Source organism: Malus sylvestris, chromosome 8 (assembly GCF_916048215.2).
Source record: "Malus sylvestris chromosome 8, drMalSylv7.2, whole genome shotgun sequence".
Lineage (NCBI taxonomy): Eukaryota > Viridiplantae > Streptophyta > Magnoliopsida > Rosales > Rosaceae > Malus > Malus sylvestris.
Window position 1 is genome coordinate 26,684,185 of NC_062267.1, and position 18,531 is coordinate 26,702,715.

Sequence of the window (18,531 nt, forward strand, 5' to 3'; positions counted from 1 at the left end):
ACACTTAAAAACAACTTATTTTCACAGTTTTGGGTGAAAAAAAAAGCTAAAAACATGAAGCAACAAAAATGAGCTTATTCTCACATCACAGTAGAAGCAGTTTTTTTTTTTCTTCAAAGCATAACAATACCAAACGAGCCCTAAGTACATAAATTTACCAGCAATTAAGGCATTTACCCAGTTTGAAGTAAGATTTACAAGGCCTAGAAGGCGGTACTAAAATTTTGTGATTTTCCACCTTCGTCAATCAAATACAGGGGACTTATAGCCGAAGACCTTCTCTTTACCCGATTGTGGCGCCATGCTGCTTGAATGGAAGTAGCTGCCAGCAACTCCTCCTGCGAGCTTGGCATCTCCTTGTTGAAATGCCACCAAAATTTAGAGACTAGAGTCTTCAAGTCGTTGGCCATTAGAGCAAATGCTTCCACTTTTGTGTGAGCCTTAACAATTCTGGTAGAGATGGGTATGTCAGAAAAGGAGGTACACTTTGATGCCCAATCCAGCAATTCTTCGCCACAGAAATCGCTTTTCGTAAGACAGCGAGTTCTTAATGCCAATCCACTTGATCTTTCAATACTGTTATTAGATGTATAGGTCCATACGATGCCTTGCGTGATGAACAACATCTTGTCAAGTAGTTCTCCCTCTCGAATCATATAACTATCTTCATTATATGTAACTGGCTTAAGATTCTCACAAATTACCTTCAATACTTGTTCATCGACAGTTTGCAGCATAGGCACCTATATGCATTAGGTACAAATACAGATAATAAATTAATCAAATCACTTGTCACGAGCGATAGCATTAATGCTATTTAGACATGCTTGTAAGGGCGTCTACCAGTATTAGAAACTGCATCACCAAGTGTGTCAGATTGCGTCTAAATAGTATTACTCATATCATTATACATATATACTCGTACGGTCAGCTAGCCTTGAGAATTTATTGTGGGAGAATTATAGCCTTGTTATTGGCCCTAGTTTCCTGATAGAAATTAAGAGGAACATAGAACTTACGTTCTTCAGCATGGCCAAGCACAGATGGTACTTGATGTTGTTCTTATGTTCCAATGGAAGAATAGAGAGCATATTCACCACATGAATTTCTTTGTTTTTTTCAAGCTTTCGTTGTAAGTTTTCCATGAACACCGTCTTCAGTTCCTTAGGGAGGCCATTCCTAGATAACCATAATTCTATTTCTAGATCTTTCATTTTCATCTTCTGTCTTAGCTTCTCTGATCTTGTAGTTGACAACTGCATATACGTCTATTCCACAACAAGAGAAAGGTACTTCGTCAGTTCGTTAGTATTATGCAAAACTTCATTTTTTTGGAATCAGGATCGATAACACAATGTTGTATCACAATGTGGTTAGAAGAAAGGGACTCAATCGGTGTTACTATATGAGTCGGAGAAAAAATGAACGACACCAGTAAATTTATTTCTCCGAGAAGGGGTTAAATCATGTTTATGGACTCATCACCCATACCAACATAATCCTTCAGTAGAAGTAGCCATTTCTGGTACAAACTCAAACGGATATAGCATTTCATCACTTATATCCATCAGACATATATATATATATTTTTCAGGACAAAAAGTGATAATTCTAGATATATATCCAACACCAACCTGTAAATTTCCAATGAGATATAAGAATAGTAGCAAGCCAGTTATAGAAATAGAAACCGCAAAGAGGTTTTCCCATGCATAGGTACTAGTCTGTAGGTTTTGACCAAGAGAACTGCAAAATTGAAGTCGAGCAAATATTTAAAAGATAACATATATATCTGAATCTCTAATTTCAAAATGCTCAAAGTAAGAACATATCACTTGCCGAGCAAGTAATTACTTGTTTATGCATTTGCTTGTTTTCTGTTTCTGTTAATTTTCTTTTTGTTTTCTACTCAGTTTAATATACATTTATGTAAGATCAAATCATTTTATAGATATGTGCAAACCTTAGATTTCTCAGACCCCACCAGAAACATTTCAAGAACTTTTGTGGATAATCTTGCAACCCCAACACATCAGATTGAATGGCTTCATGAAATATGCCAAAATCAAACACTGTTGCATTTGGTTGATTTATAGGGCATAATTCATTTAGAGACGTCATATTTCTATACGAACTGTCATCACAGTGAAAAGTACTAGGTTTGCATCCAATTTTTGCACAAGCATACTGCCAGCAGGCCGTTACTCGTTGAACAGAAAAAAAGTACCAAAAGGCTCCGAGTACCTAAAAATAACACCAAGTACGTACTAAATTAATTAATTAGTCACCGGACTATAGCTACTTTAGTTTAAAGCAAATTTTAAAGCTCAAGTAGTTAACCAAATATAAATTATACAAGACGGAAGCTTACATGACTAGCAAGGATGTAGAGAAAAAAATTGAATACACCTTTAACCCATATCTCTACGCTAGGATTCTTGTTGAGATTTTTGCACGATAAGTAGATGCGAAGAACCCGTGGCACATATTGCAATAGAACAAGAGAGCTCAGAAACTTCCTTGTATTCAAAGAACCTGAGCCCCTCATTTTTGAAAAGAAAATCAAAATTACTACCTGCAGATGTTACATTAATAAATTAAGCCAACAGTTAGTTAACTTGTAGCACATGTTCGATCAGTTAATCCACTGACTTGCCTTCAAAATATATCAATATATAGGTAGTTAACAAGCAGAAAACATTAATTCAAGTAGGCGATCTCTTTCTTACCTGTGGAAGGGGAAGAATACATAAAATGTCAATCGGGATGGATGACTGCAAAATCTTTTTGCCAAGTACCAAACCACCCATTCGTTTCAAAGAAACTGTATAAGACTTTACTTTTGATGCCCTAGAATATGCGTCAACTTCAGAGAGCACTAGTGTTCTAGATTGAAAAATAATGTGGACTATATAAGATAGGTCGGTCATTGATCGTAACATAAGAGCGGCTGTCTGCAAAGTTTTGTCCAATTGAAGACACTTGCCATCCTGATTGATGTTTGGAATGTAAAAGAACAAAGGATCCAACGAGACTGCCAAAACGCATGATATAATGAATATTATGTTCCACATTGGATCGAACGACCCTTGTGGATGAAGAATGTCCTTGATTAATACTGGCCAATATTTTTTACTCTGGCTATGTTCTTCATCGAATAATTTCACTGCAGCTTTTCCATTTGCAGCAACATCTAAACTCCAAGTAGGTTCTGGAGTCCTGAAGAAGACACGCCAAAGGTTGAAAAATTGCACTCATAATATTCTTGATACGAAATAAATTCAGAAGTAATAAAACAAGGTGAAATCTTAGATTGCAAGAAACTGACCTCACAGCCACAAAAAAGGTTTTATCTTCAGTGTTCTTCATAACTAGAGTTACTTCATGGCTATCAACAACAAAAAAAAAAAAAAAAGAGTTACTTCCGGGCTGTCTACAACTCAAGCTTCTTGTGATTCAACATATTGCTCGCAATGGACTTTAAATTAATGGTATTGTGTGTGTGTGTGCGCGTGTGTAATTTTGTAATTGTAAGGAAATGACAAGTCTGATATGAATTGAGCTTTCAATAGGAAATTTCTTCGAATTTATGATTTCGGACCTCGGTTTCGCCAAAAAGGTAATAATTAATACATTTGCAAGCTAGCAACAACCAAAGAAGAGTGTAGTTTATAAATACTATGTCAACTTTTCGTAAGCTAGCTAGCAAAGTCTCTCATTCTCCAAAAGTTACCATGTCATCTCAGCCGGCTAGAAGCAAAAAATTAACACGACAAACAAATAGCATTCAAAACATATATTGCAGGCGGAAGCATTACGGTGGCCTTCACTTGTGTAGATAATTAAGGGGTTGAGCAGAGTAGAGGTGACGATCGATGCAAAGGCGGTGTTATCCATGTCATTCGTTTCTTGGATCCTCGACAACATATAACAAAGCCTCTCATGCCGGGGCAGTTTTTTGTTAGGATTTAGGCAGCGGCAAAGCCACGAATAGTCGAGGGGAGGGGTGAAATTTAAAACTGTAAAAAGTCCAGAAACATGTAGACAATCAAATCTTTTTAGATAGTAAGCAATATTAATGTTGTGAGGATCTCGGAAATTCGTGAATCATATCTGTTTACCGTACATCGTGCGGTCAGAAATTATTTTAAATTATTTTATTTAAAATTGAACATAAATAATACCTGACGAAAATTGACCGCATGATACAATGGACGGACACAATTCACAGATCCTCGAGAACCTCACAAAGAGGATCCTGTTGGATCATTTTCTATCATGTTTTCCATTCGTCCTCTCCATGTAAGTTTCAGCACTCTCTCTAGCTCTCTCTCGTTTTCTCGGTCTAAGTTTCAACTTTCTACAACCAACATGCGGCATATTGCTGAAGGGCAGCAACAAACCTTCCAAAGACGACCACAAGTCCTGCTAGAAAGATCATAGGGGACTAGGTATTTAAAAAAAAAAAGAAAAAATTAAACGCAGCAGCATCAACGCGGCGCTGCAAACCAGAAGCAGAACTAGATTCCAACAGGCTCAAAAGATCAGAGGGGCGGAATCCTCCCTCTCAGTGGCAATTTCCGATGAGGGGAGGGGCGGCTGCCCCTCCTTGTCCCTCTGTAGCTTCACCACTAAGTTTAGGTACCATTTTATGGGATCAATTTCAGCTAACTTAATTGGCTTTTTGATATCGGGACAGCTAATGCTAATCTATGCATTCGCCTTCAGTTTTATCAATAATATGCAGCTCAGCATCGACCAATGCCATTTGCTAGAGATGTTTTGAACGCCTAGATATGAAAAAACAAAAGCTCTGTTACCATTCGTTGGATAAACGATGAAATATACTTGGTACCGCTGAGAATTTGAGTTACTATACTGCAAAGCTCTTGATTGTATTGCTTCTTGCTTTACTTAATTTCTTATTACAACTATAAGCCAAAGGCTTTATAAAGAGAATACAAATATACTTTAGAGAGTTCTTTTTAGACAAATGAATAGACAATGTGGAGACATAAATTAACCACATTCAATAGGAGAACGATAAATGGACTATTTGCTCATATGACTGATTTACTCTTAATGTCGTGAGCAGACCAAACACAAAACCCTAGCTAAGTATGTGTCTGCCCTATGGATGTTGGGCCTTCGGATTCAAGTACATATCATGTCATCCTCTATGGACCCATGATATACCTAATCCTACTACCGTGCCATCCCCGACTCAAGGAGGCAAGAATCGACTCTTTGGAGTCTCACTTGGGTGTCATCCTCTTCGGCAAATCAACCTGCTAAAGATGGCGCCTACCACCAGATGCTCAAGCAGTCTCCACAATAAGGTCTGCACCATCCTAGCAGAACACAAGATCTACCTAGAATCTGCAACCTTACTAGTCGACTGCCTACACGGAGTCTCTCCTATAAATATCTAAGTCAAACAAGGAGATCCATAATCGCAACTTTTTACTTCGATTTCTCTCAAACTATTTCTGACTTAGGCATCGCGGCCTCTGGCAATCACCCTCCCCTCTTTTTTCAAGGGTGTTCGTCAATTAAGTTAATAGTGTCACTTGTTTTGCAAGTGTGATTTTCGTCAATCCATCATTGGAGGAATTTGCATCCACATACTGCTGTTGGAAATGTTTAGATTAAAGGTAATGATAGGAAGATTAAATTTGAAGACTAAATTTTAGAAACTAAAGGATATGTAAGTTAATGATTGATTTATTATTTAAATGTTGATAAACGTGCTCAACCTCCCTCTGACCATCATCGTATAATTCACCAACGCTAAAACTCGAACCAATGATGTGCCGTATGAATAAAGAAATATGATATATATAGGCATAAATTTAAACCTATGAGATCCTCTACTTGTTTTTTCCTCCTAATTTGAACCGTTGAACAGAATCTAACGGCTGCCTATTGTGCCATGTTATTTAATGAGCTTATTTTTAATTTATTTTGTATTATAGAGACTTCATCGCCGAACCACAAATTCTATCTGTCGGACCTTCATGGCCACGATAACCATGACTGCCAACATTTGCATGTCAAGCCTTCAATGTGCAAACCATTGGTGAGAGTTGAAGGTTTGATATATAGACAATTGGCAATTGTAGTCAGAGTTGTCGTGCCATGAAGCCCCAACGGATGGAATTGGTGATTTGGCGGGGGTGTCTATATAAAATAAAATAACATTGAAAATAAACTCATTAAGTAACGTGGCACAATATAGGTAGCCATTAGATTCTGTTTAGCAGCTCAGATTAAACCCCTTTTATAGTCTTGTAGAGGAAAAAACAAGCAGAGGATCCTCATCATAAAGTCAATATCTAATCTTATTTACTCTCCAGGGCGTAACGCAAATGTAATCTATTCTAAGAACTACCTTCTTAACGAATCTTCATTGTGCACCTATTATAATAGGAACTGTTCATCTTCTTACCATTTGAAGATATTTCGACAAAAACTAAATAGAATTCAAAACTAGTTAATCATCCATTATACGAATCAAACAAATGAATAGCGCATCAAATGGAATAAATTAAATTGGATATTAATTAGTACTACTCAAGCAGATCGATGACTAATGCAGAAGTAAAGAAACTAAACAACCTGCTAAGGCATACCTATTTAAATCTTTAGTCTTTTGTTCTTTCATTCATCTTAAGACGACCCAAAATTGCTCCAAAGTTGATTAATCTTTGGTCCCATTGTATTGCGAAACTCATTCACTACTGGTTCTGCATCCACTACGAAGTCGATGAAGGCCTTTATGCATGCACTTATCTTGGTTTCAATCTCATCCAGAATTGGCGGTCTTGTTAGCATCCATGTTAGCAATTTGGGTGAAAATGGAATGCTCAAAACAAACTCCATCCTTGAAATCACTGCAGAAAGTAATTGTTCCAGTCCTTCATCGAGTGTTCTTATGCAGAAGCATTCAAACAGCACAGTTCCATAACTGTAACCTTCCATAGCCACCAATCTTCCCCCCATTGCGTGCATCCTCCTCGTGTTAATCTTTTCCAACTCGTGATCTGCTATTCCCAGGAGACGAGTGACTCTTTTGTTTACAGCACAACCATCCCAATCGACTGTAGTCGGTAGCGCATAAAGCTTACGACTGAACTCTTGGAACTTTTGGATCATCTCATCTGATCCTTGTGACATCAACAATATGATATCAACAAGACAGAGAGAGAGCCAAGTTCCGATACTGACTATTAGATTCCTTATTTTTTTCAGACCTTCCGGTTTTTGATTCGATTGAGAACACTCTATTAGACACTGCACACAACTCTTTCCACCAGAACGGGAAGAGCCTTCCATATCTCTTCAGACAAACCTTCTCCTTCACAGAAAAACGTACGTACAAGAGAAAATGAAAAAGGCTAAAGAAACGCACAGGAGAAATAGTGTCGTAATTGTGATGATTTATTGGTTTAAGGAATTAAACATGTTTCCTTAAATTAATGAACCTGAGATAGAAAATGAAATCATCTATTGATCCCTTGCTATTCCTTCTTAATTACCAATCTAGTACGTTTTTTCCTAATTTAAAAAAAAATTAGTACGTTTTTTTTTCTCTCACCGCCGTTGCCTCTTTATTCAAAATCTGTCAGCGTGAACTTTCCTTAAATTTGTTACCAACAGCAGAGATCATCTCATATATAAGATCAGATATACTTTTATCAGCAAATGTGATGTATGTATTACGATAAATTAAAGATGAGCTTCAATTCGGTTTGGGTACAAAGAAAAGACAAATGATTTTATAAACATATTTTGAGAAAGATAATCCCTGCATTCTCTTTTAGAGGATTAACTCATTTCCTCACTTGTAAATAACGTATTTTTGCTGTATAAATTTCATAATCGGAATCGTTTCATCTCTTAATCTTCAATTGAAGATCGTCCCTAATGTAAATGTGTCAAATAAATCAACGGTTCATCATGAATATGCTACTTTGTACTTATAATGTTGATTTATTTGATGGGTAATGCTAGGGAGACCAAATTTTTATACCAAATTTTTAAACCAAATTTGTAAACCAAATGATGTGTCACCAATAAGAAACAAGTACATTAATCGATGCTTAGTTAATAATTCAATTACCTACAACCACATTATTTTGGTTTAAAAAATTTGGTCTCCCAAGCATTTCCCTTATTTGATACATTTGGATGACTATCCGAATTGGATGATTTTTTCCAGATATGATTTTCAAATGAAGATTAAGAGATTGAACCACTTTGCTTATGAACTTTTTATGGTGAAGATACTTTATTTTTACGTGGAGAATGAGCTCATCTCCCAAAGGGAAAATACAAGTATTATCCTTATTGTATTATGAATTCCCAAGTGTTAAATATGTAAAATGGATTCAATTTCACTATCGATTTGCTTCCTTCCGATGAGGAACCTTAGGTGATCACTTGGATGGTCTCTTCAAATGTTTATGGCCCAGCCTCAGTTATAGGAACTTAGGAAGGCTAAGAGCATTTTCAATGGAGTCTCTAAATAGGAACTATTACCGTATAAAATGAATATAAAACAAATATAGGAATAAAATGAATCTCCAATGGATCAGAAGTATAGGTACTCACTAGATACATAATGCATGTACTCACATATAGGATTGTATAATGACAATTTTGAGCGGAAAATAAGGCTCAAAATTTTGACTGAAGCTTTTAATGCTTTTAATTAATTAAAAAATGTTTGTTGATGCACAAAACCGGAGGTATTGGAACAACGTAAATCCGACCGTGAATCTGCAAGTAATGTAAATAACACAAGGTGTATCGTGGTTCACCCCAAGGTTTGTGCTACGTCCACACTGAATATGTATTTATCTGAGGGAGAGAGAGCTCTGAGAGTGAGAGCGTTGAGAGGGGGAGAGAGGGCCTAGGAATTGGCCTCCCCTAATTGTGAGGGTGAAAGGTCCTTTTATAGAATAAGGACTCCTCACTTATTACATATTTGCCCCTTCCTTTATTACATAATTACATTTAAGTTCCTTGAGTATTTATACGAGGTCTAAATACGAGGCCCTAAATATGGTATAAACAGTAGTCCCCCAAGTCTTCAGTCAAGAGAGTCTTTTGGCTGGAGACTTGAAATTCAGTCCATGTGTGGGCCGAAGTAACTAGATGTTGTCTTGAACTGATGCTCGATATGAGGCAGTGCTCAATCTGAAATGATGCTCAACTAGAAGTAGCACATGCTGTGAGGCTGCTCGGCTCGTGGCTTATGTTGCCTTGGTTGGCTCGGCTTGTGGCGTTGAAGGTGAGGGAGTCCCTTTTATAGAATAAGGGCTCACTCCTCAATACATGGATGATATGCTAGAGTTGATGCCCTCTAATGATGGTGAGGGAGTCCATTTTATAGAATAAGGGCTCGCTCCTCAATACATAAGTGATGGGCTAAGTTCCTCAAGTATTTTTCATAAGGCCCAGTTGAGGCCCAATATATGGTACATAATGTAGTCCCTCAAGTGTTCAGTCAATAGAGTTTGTTGGCTAGAAACTTCAAATTGAATTCATGTATGGGCCGAAGTGGCGGTTGTTCGGAGGCGGTATTTGTATACCCTGCACTGAAGTTTTGTAAGTGAAGCTTTGAAGCTGGAGCTCTGTAAATGAAGCTTTTGAAGCTAGAGCTTTTGTAAATGAAGCTTTTGAAGCTGTAGCTCTGCAAATGAAGCTTTTGAAGCTAATTGACATGAGTGATGCTCATGAATGTTTGATTGACATGAGTGATGCTCATGGATGTTGTCATGAGTGATGCTCATGAATGATGATTATGAATGTTTATGTATGATTGTCGTGAGTGATGCTCATGAATATTTATGTATGAATGACATGAGTAGTGCTCATGTATAATTTGGAGTACTAGGCGTACTTTTGATCACCTGGTTGGTGGCATGAAGGGGAGTACAAGTTGTATATTTCATCACCTGATTGGTGGCATGAATGGCTAGTGGCCAAATTAGAGTACGGGTTGTACATCTCATCACTTGGTTGGTGGCATGAATGGCTAGTTTCCAAATGATATTAGAGTACGAGTTGTACATTTCATCACCTGGTTGGTGGTAATAGCGGCGGGTTGCCGAATAATTTTGGAGTACTGGGTGTATTTTTGATCACCTGGTTGATGGTAATAGCGGTGGGTTGCCGAATAATTGTGGAGTACTATGCGTACTTTTGATCGCCTGGTTGGAGCTATTTTGGGCTTATGGACCTTCGTCCTCCACACAACATTTCAGCCCATTTATTTTGGGCTTTTCCGTTTTTTTTTTTTTTTTTTTTTTTACTATTATTACCCTCTGATGGGGTTTATACATATTACCCTCTGATGGGGTTTATACAGATGTCTCCGAAAGATAAAATAAATTACATCACTCTAGTGAGGTGTTTATTTCTTGCTTTTGCTTTCTCTTTCTCTTTCTCTTTTCCTTTTGCTTTCCATTGCGTCTCTGTCTCTGTTTCTTGGCGAATTTGAAGGGCTAACTCTCCTTGCTTTTCTTGGACAGCATGGTCGTGCCTATCACTCTTCTTTTTTCTTTTTCTCCACTCCATTTCTTTGCCCATCCATGTTCGCCATCCCTGCCTGATGGGATCCTTTAGGCGCAATTTTTGATAATCTTCAAATCCCTAAAGTAAAATCATCACTGCAGGTAATCATTTTGTTTGCCAACCCACTTGCTTTCCTTGGACAGGTTATGCCCATCCATTCCCACTCCTCGTGCCCATTAACAAAGAAAAACCGAGTAAAGGGAACTTTTCCAGGTCTTTGGTACTACCACCTTTTGATTTGAGACTTTTTCTCTTCCTAACTTGGTAGACATAGAGAATCACCAATCCTAGTACAGCTATTCCGGCCAAGTCTCCGATGGCAATGACGGCGATCGTGCCAGGTTGCAAACTGCTCTACGACTGATTCTGATTCCCATTTGCTCCCCCATAAGTGTTCGCTTCCGGGCCGATATCAAATGTTCTGGGAATGGCAGCAATTGCCGGAGAAAAAACTGGTATTAGCTGTCATGTTCGGCGGTGTGGACAGAGTAGAAAGAATGGGACAGAGGGTCTTCAATGGCTTCCTACAGAGCTCACTGTTTCCTGCAAATTGATCTATTTTTTTACTGAACAGAGGCCGCAAGTCCGGTATCGATCCGGTCAAGTTTGTTGAAAGAGAGATCAATAATGGAGTTCTCCAGAACCCTTTTCGTGAAACCAACTGGAAATTTCCCAGAGATTTTGTTGTAGAATAGGTTCAAGTAGCACAGGTTTTCACCGCCGAAGTCGAAAGGCAGAGTCCCGTCGAGGAGGTTGGATGAGAGATCCAGAACCTCAACGGACTTAAAAACCAGTGGGTAGATTTCCAGAAAAGTAGTTACTCCTCAGAGAAATTACAGTGAGGTTTTGTAAAGAAGTGAGAATTTCTGGGATTCTTCCGGCCATCGCATCATCGGAGACGTTGAGAAATTGGAGGCCCTCGATGCTGGAGACCAACTGATCCGGCAGGTCACCGGAGATCACCTTGCTGGAGAGACAGATGACCTGAAGTTCTACGTATTGAAGGTCGCCAACCCAGATGGTCTGACCTCGTCGTTGGGCCCCTGTTTTTGTAACGGCGATTGTTGCTGCTGCAGCTGCTTCGGCGGCTGCTGATATGCCACGGCTTGAGGCTGCTGCTGGTACGGATTGTGGTGAGGATAATGAGGAGCCGCCCCATAAGGCATGTAATGTTGCGGTGTAGAGAGGGCGGCCGGAGCCGTCATTGGTGATAAGCATGGTGGCGAGGACAGCTTCAATGCCGGTACCGGTGATGAGGTCGAAGAAATCGACGATTTGAGCGTGGGTGTCGCCGGTTTTGGGTCGAATATGATCTTCGAGGTGGATCAAGGTGGCTCCGACGACTATGCCGGTGGTGCCGCCAGCGTCGATGCTGAGGATTCGAGTCTTCTTGGCGGTTTGGCAGTGGGAGAGCCACTTCTGCTCCAACTTCGTGAAGATCTCTAAGGTTACCTTGCTCAGCTCCATTTTGTGATTAATCAAATGCTTTGCGACAAGTGAGAGCGTTAAGAGTGTGAGAGTGCTCACGCTTTGTTGCCGAGAAACATTAATGGAGGAAAACTACTCGTTTCTCTCTTCTGGTTTTTTTTTTCTTTTTCTTTTTCTCACTAGAAAATGGAAAACGAAGTGGGTTTTTAGGTAGTTGGAGAATTAAGAGCTACCAAAAACAGTGGGAGTGGGAGTGATTCTGAGTGTGGGTGTTGGGTTTCTGCAGACTCACGGCGAACAGTGTGAGATTTGATGAAAAAATGAAAGAGAACCGACATAGCTTTTGGTGTCGATTCCCACAGACAGCGCCAAATGTTGATGCACAAAACCGGAGGTCTTGGAACAACGTAAATCCGACCATGAATCTGCAAGTAATGTAAATAACACAACGTGTATCGTGGTTCACCCCAAGGTTTGGGCTACATCCACACTGAATATGTATTTATCTGAGGGAGAGAGAGCTCTGAGAGTGAGAGCGTTGAGAGGGGGAGAGAGGGCCTAGGAATTGGCCTCCCCTAATTGTGAGGGTGAGGGGTCCTTTTATAGAATAAGGACTCCTCACTTATTACATACTTGCCCTTTCCTTTATTACATAATTACATTTAAGTCCCTCGAGTATTTATACGATGTCTAAATACGAGACCCTAAATATGGTATAAACAATGTTAACATAAACAAACAAAAAAAAAGGTGCATCTTAAGTCAAAAAAGGGGGTCCACAATCTTGATTGAAGCTTTTAATATTTTTAATTAATTAAAAAAGGTTAACATAAACAAAAAATGTGCACCTAATCAAATTATCACATAAAGTCATAAAAACTTCAAATTTAAATTTAGGGGTTCTACTATAAGGATTCTCCCATTGGAGATAATATTCCTTTAAGGACACAAAGATTCATTTTAACTCCCTAAAAAGTGGTGGTGGGAGTCCCTAAATAGGATCTTTCATTTAACTCCGTAATCCTCTTCCATTGGAAGTCCATTATCTTTAGGAATCCTAATCCTTTTACTTCTTCTAGGTTCCTCATTTTCCTTTTGAGAATCATAAAATTATCATCATGAGTTCTTTATTGTTTGAGTTGTGTTCTAAAAGTCAATTTCATATTATTAGATATTATTTAACAATTTCATATTAATTAATTAATAATACAGCAAGATTAGTTCATTCATGAATTTGGTTTTATATTATAGAGATAATATACTATGAATGAGTCCATAGGATTTAAGGTATGAAAGCAATGGCCTAAACGAGGTTAGGACAAGAAGACTTATATTTCATGGTCACTAAGTCCTTAAATAAAGTTCCTAACCGTTTAAAAAGTCAACTGGATATTAACTATCAGAAAAGGCCGATGTGAAATTGCATTAAGGTTAGCATGGTCTCATGCTACGCGTGTTGGACATGTGGTGGATATACAAATGCTTGTTTGTTGAACAAGCTCACTGAACATTGACTGCCTAAGAAGCTTAAACGCATGGATGCTTACCACATGTCAAACATTACAAAGCTTCAGGTTGTAGTATGCAAATAGTTCTTAGACCTGAGGCATTATCAAATATCTATCAACTTTAACTTCACCTTAAAGCCCTGAATAAGATTGCAGGGGGCCTGAAAGTGTGTTTCTTCCTGTCAAAAAAAAAGATAGTATGTTTTTTGGCTTCAGGTAGATGAGTATGGAGATATATATAACTACGCAATAAGTAATCTATCACCTTCTGGTAATTGTTCAATAGAATGAGATATCCCTTGAAGCCACTTGAAGATCAATCTCAGAAATCTCTGAGCAGAGAACTTGTTGATCAAGTGATGTTTGTAAGAACTGCTTCAACATGAGATGTATAATGGTGATCATAAATGACTACATGTGATTTGACATAAATTCATATCACATAATTTGATCGAAATATGGATGATAGAAGAACTGAATATCATTGTGAATACAATAAGGGTGTGTTTGTTCTACCGAATTATCTCAGACTCGACTAACTTTTAGAACTAAGCTAGACTATCTTGGCTTGGACTAAGCTGGATAAGAGTAATGAAGTGTTTGGTGTACTACCGAACTAAAATATTTTTAGAGGTCAAATACTTTTTTTGACATTCTTTAAATCATTTTACTATTATTAATACACCTTTTTTATCTTAAAAAAATAAACAAAATACAACTATTTTTATTTGACTCTCTCTCCCCTATCTCTCTATTTTCTCCGTTCATTTGCTTTGGTTCTTCACGCCTAGATTTGCTCCCAGTAAAACTCAAACCAAAAAAAATAAAACTCATATTTTCTCTTCTTTTCATTTGCTTTCTCTTGAATTCAAACCCTTATTTATCTTCTTTTAATTTACTTTTCTCTTCAAATCAAACCCAGAAAAATCCCTTTTTTTTTTCAATTTGCAGAGGTTTCGTTGGATCATCGGATCTGCAAATTCATTTCAATCAATCTTTGCAAATCGACGTCAATCGATCTTGCAAAAGAAAGAGACAAACTTGTAGGTGCATTTCTTGGCGGAGCTCTTGGCGGCCTCGAGTAGAACGCACCTGTTGGTGCGGGATTTGGAAGAAGAAGCAAGCTGATGAAGACAAAGACAAAGTGAGCAGAGGAAGACGAAGACCAAGTAGACAAAGCGAAGCAATGGTCTTAGTAATCCCATCCTTTTTGGGCAGTCTCGCTAAGACTAGTTAGTGAAGAGTTTAGTCAACACGAGTTTGACATAGTCCCATTAAACACGATTCTAGCTCGCACCAAACATTGGATTAATATTCTTAGTAAGCCAGTCCAGTCCAGTGAGACTTAGTGAGTGCAAACAAACACGCCCTAAAGGTTTGAAAAGTCTTATAATTAGTTCACGTATTCTTCTACTAGTCTGGATGCTAAGGGTCACTCATGGTTTGTAGAATTGAATTAATTCATTAATTAATTTCTTGGTTGACTATAGTTTTTTATTTTTTATTTTTTTATTTTTAACAAATGATATTTTCTACCATAAGGGGTGGGAAAGTGGGTTAAGGATCCCAAGGGGTGAGCCATAACAATGTAGTTCAAATTCTCCTTTGGTAAGAATTGAACATAAGCCCTCTCACTTACAAGTGAAGAGGAATACCACTAAGTTGTAGTACTAAGCGGCCTTGGTCGACTATAGTTAGAATCTAAGATGTCACACTATGATAAATTCTAGTAATATTATGTGGATGTTGATAAGATATAATTAATTTTTAATTATATTGGATTAATTATTTGGGCCTATTGGACATGGTTATAATTAAATAGGATTAGGATTTATAATTAAAAAAGGTCCAAGCCACAAGCCCGAGGTGGTAAGTTATTGCGCTTGACGCATGGGACAAACCCAATATGTTAAGGCCTCAGTGAGGTGCGCTAAGGGGGTGTGGCAACGGGTCTATACATACCCCTTGTGTTTCTCTCATAACCCTAGTGCAAAAGTGCAATCAGTTTTGTCTCTCATAGAAAAAAGAGAGAAAATCCCTAAGCCAAAAACACCTTAGTGCCTCCCATTTTATTGATGCAAATGAGAAATATTGTTGGCACATTTAAATTCAATCACTTCATCATCCATTGCTAGATTTATCAATGTGAATGCTTCAAGAGGCTCAACACTTAGGGAGCTTCACATGATCAATCATAGAGAGGAACATTACAAGCAAGGGATGATCCAATCATGTGGCATGCACATGATTAGAAATAATACTTTCAGACCTCTGCAAGTAATCAATTGCTCTAGTGATTTTTCCTCTCCATCCTATTGTGTCCCACTGACAAGTAAATTCTAATATACCATAATACTAAGTGACATTCTTTTACAAACTAACAAATTTTTAGTTCTACGAAATTTGTTTAGAGGGATAATACATGTGTCCTCATGGGGTGACTTACTTGTCTCCCCTTGACGATTAACGAACTTTTATCATCTGAACATCATAATATGAATTGTTTATTATCTTTATCATCATCATCTAAAGATCAGATATGCAAAAAATCATTCAATTTAGAGATTGTTTAGCTATCCACACGTGTTAAACTTAATCAACAATTTTGATAACAAATAACATTCTCATGATGAACTGTACATTTATTTTATGCATATGAATGATTATAAGAACTCAAAATTAAATAATTGTTTGCATATACATTCTTTAGATGACAGTAAAAAGAATAAACGGTTCATCATATAATGTTCGAATAATAAAAGTCCGTTAATCATAAGCAAGTAGACAAGTAAGTCCCCTTGTGACCACGAGGACACAAGCATTGTCCTTAGAAGAATACATGGCATAGTGAAAGAAAAAAAATAGTACAATGAAAACAGAGAAAAAGAATAATGCTGACTAGAACAAGAACCGTACAACGAGTTCCAAGAAGACGAAAAGTAAGACAGGACAGCCAATGGAAAAGAAATACATTTTGAAGGTAGTCCTCTTCTAATTCTCAATACTATGAACTATCCAAATATTTCTCGACTAGAATTCGACTTCTTTATGCAACCGAACGTTTTACACGAGTAATTATCAGCAGAGCAAGTGATGATCATTTTAGAGCTAGAGTGGGATCGAGGAAAACAGTTACAACTGCTAAGTTTTTCGGGGAAACAAACCATGCAGATACAAAATCGCATAATTGGGTTTGATTAAAAGTTTAATAAATTTACGTAGTTTTTTTTATTTTTTGAATGGGTGTAACAAAAATTTACATATTGAATTAGGTTTGTGAGTATAATTTAAGTAGTAAATTTTAGTGTAACCGTGTCACGCCCCGATTCCGACATATATTCAGGATCGACATGTAATGTCACCAAATACCCGTATCTCTAATTTACTCTGCCTTCGGAATAAGGCAAAGCATAACTCGAAAATCAAATCGCTTAACAAATAATCAACGAAGCACAATATTATTCTCAAGCCACATTGATCAACTAACATAATCATAATAATAACAATCATATCCAATGTCATTTCTCAATCCCGTCAATTCGTCATTTCGTGATTCAAAGATGCATGATCTTAGCATTTAACTACGTTAATCAATCAATGCGAAAACATATCATTTCACGAATTTAATCAAGGAACTTTATATAATTCTCCATTTGGATTTTGAGTAATAAACATGGTGAATCTAAATTTTACTCACAAGGTCTTTTGTCGGTAATTCCCATTCACTCGAATCTAGAGTTCTAGACTAATCTTATGGAAATGAGCAAGAGCAAGGATTCTAGACCACTCAACAGAATCCAATAACTTTGGTTTCCAGGCCACTCGATGGAACCAAAATATCAACCAGTTTCTCTTAATCTACCCAAATCTATCACATGTATACTCATGCCTACATCATGGGAATGGTGCACTGGGCAAATCAGAACTCAGATAAACTGCGAAGCTCAGATGAGCGACAATAATACAAGTATGTGATATACAATAAAAGAAAGACCATCGATCACCATTTATAAACCTCGAATATAAAATCATATTTTTACGAAATCATAATTAAGTCACTGAAAACATTGAAGGAGTCACCCAAACATCCAACGGTTTTTTCTAATTCAAATTACAAGATTCTCAAAAACCATTGTTCATATATACATTAAAAACTAGGGCTAGATGGACACAGTTCGGCCGAAGCCTACATAAGTAACCAAACAGGAAGTGGCCCCCCAAAGTGGATTAACCAAACAGAGCCACACCTAAGAAAGTAACCAAGTAGGCAGTGACCCCCCAATGCGGATTAACCAAGCAGAGTCACTTCTATAGCTATTAGGAAGTGATCACCTAATGCAGATTAACCAACCATGATCACTCCTAAGCATACATGGCCATAAGGATCGCCCAACGCAGATTAGCCAAGCATGATCCATATATAGTGTGGTCCCCCAATGCGGATTAACCAAGTAGGCCCACTAGTGACCCCCCGATGCGGATTAACCACACAAGGTCAAGATAATCAGGTAGGTAGTGACCCCCTAACACGGATTAACTAAGTAGAGTCACACATACATAACTGTTAGGTAGTGATTATCCAAAGTGGATTAACCAAGCATGATCACCCCTCAGTATAAATGGCCATAAGGATCGCCTAACGTGGATTAACCAAGCGCAATCCATATATAGTATGGTCCTTCAATGCGGATTAACCAAACAGGACCACTAGTGACCCCCCCAATGTAGATTAACCAAGCAGGGTCATAGTCCCTTACTAACCCTCAATTTACAAAACATTTCAACATGCAATTCGAATCACTTTTTCACAAATATTACCAATCCATGAATCAAATCACATTTAATAAAAATAGATCGATGGCCAATTATAAAAGAATTACATTTTAACATAAAACACATTTATAAAACCATGTCATATCCACAAAGGATATTAATATAAAAAATTGGGTAATCACCATATCACATATATTAAAGTCACTCACCGAGACAAGTTCGCAAGGCTTCACTGAGTCTC

At 37.7% G+C, this 18,531-nt stretch overlaps 1 protein-coding gene across 1 annotated transcript; it reads right to left on the reverse strand.

Annotated features, from left to right (window-relative positions):
* Positions 1 to 203: 203 nt before the first annotated feature.
* LOC126631491 (cyclic nucleotide-gated ion channel 1-like) lies at positions 204 to 3,369 on the reverse strand. The gene is made up of 7 exons (XM_050301612.1): positions 3,329 to 3,369; positions 2,730 to 3,219; positions 2,372 to 2,575; positions 1,964 to 2,244; positions 1,635 to 1,746; positions 1,020 to 1,268; positions 204 to 743 (listed from the first exon to the last, which is right to left on the reverse strand). Exons 1-7 carry the CDS (start codon positions 3,367 to 3,369, stop codon positions 204 to 206), a joined length of 1,917 nt encoding a protein of 638 aa, XP_050157569.1.
* Positions 3,370 to 18,531: the final 15,162 nt, after the last annotated feature.

Bases quoted from the DNA above. Each gene is read 5' to 3' on its own strand.
- LOC126631491 (XM_050301612.1), bottom strand. From the start codon at position 3,369: ATGAAGAACACTGAAGATAAAACCTTTTTTGTGGCTGTGAG. The intron at 2,245-2,371 runs GTAAGCTTCCGT...TGTTATTTTTAG, and splicing joins TCTACATCCTTGCTAGTCAT to GTACTCGGAGCCTTTTGGTA. The intron at 1,269-1,634 runs GTTGGTGTTGGA...GTTGTGGAATAG, and splicing joins ATCTCATTGGAAATTTACAG to ACGTATATGCAGTTGTCAAC.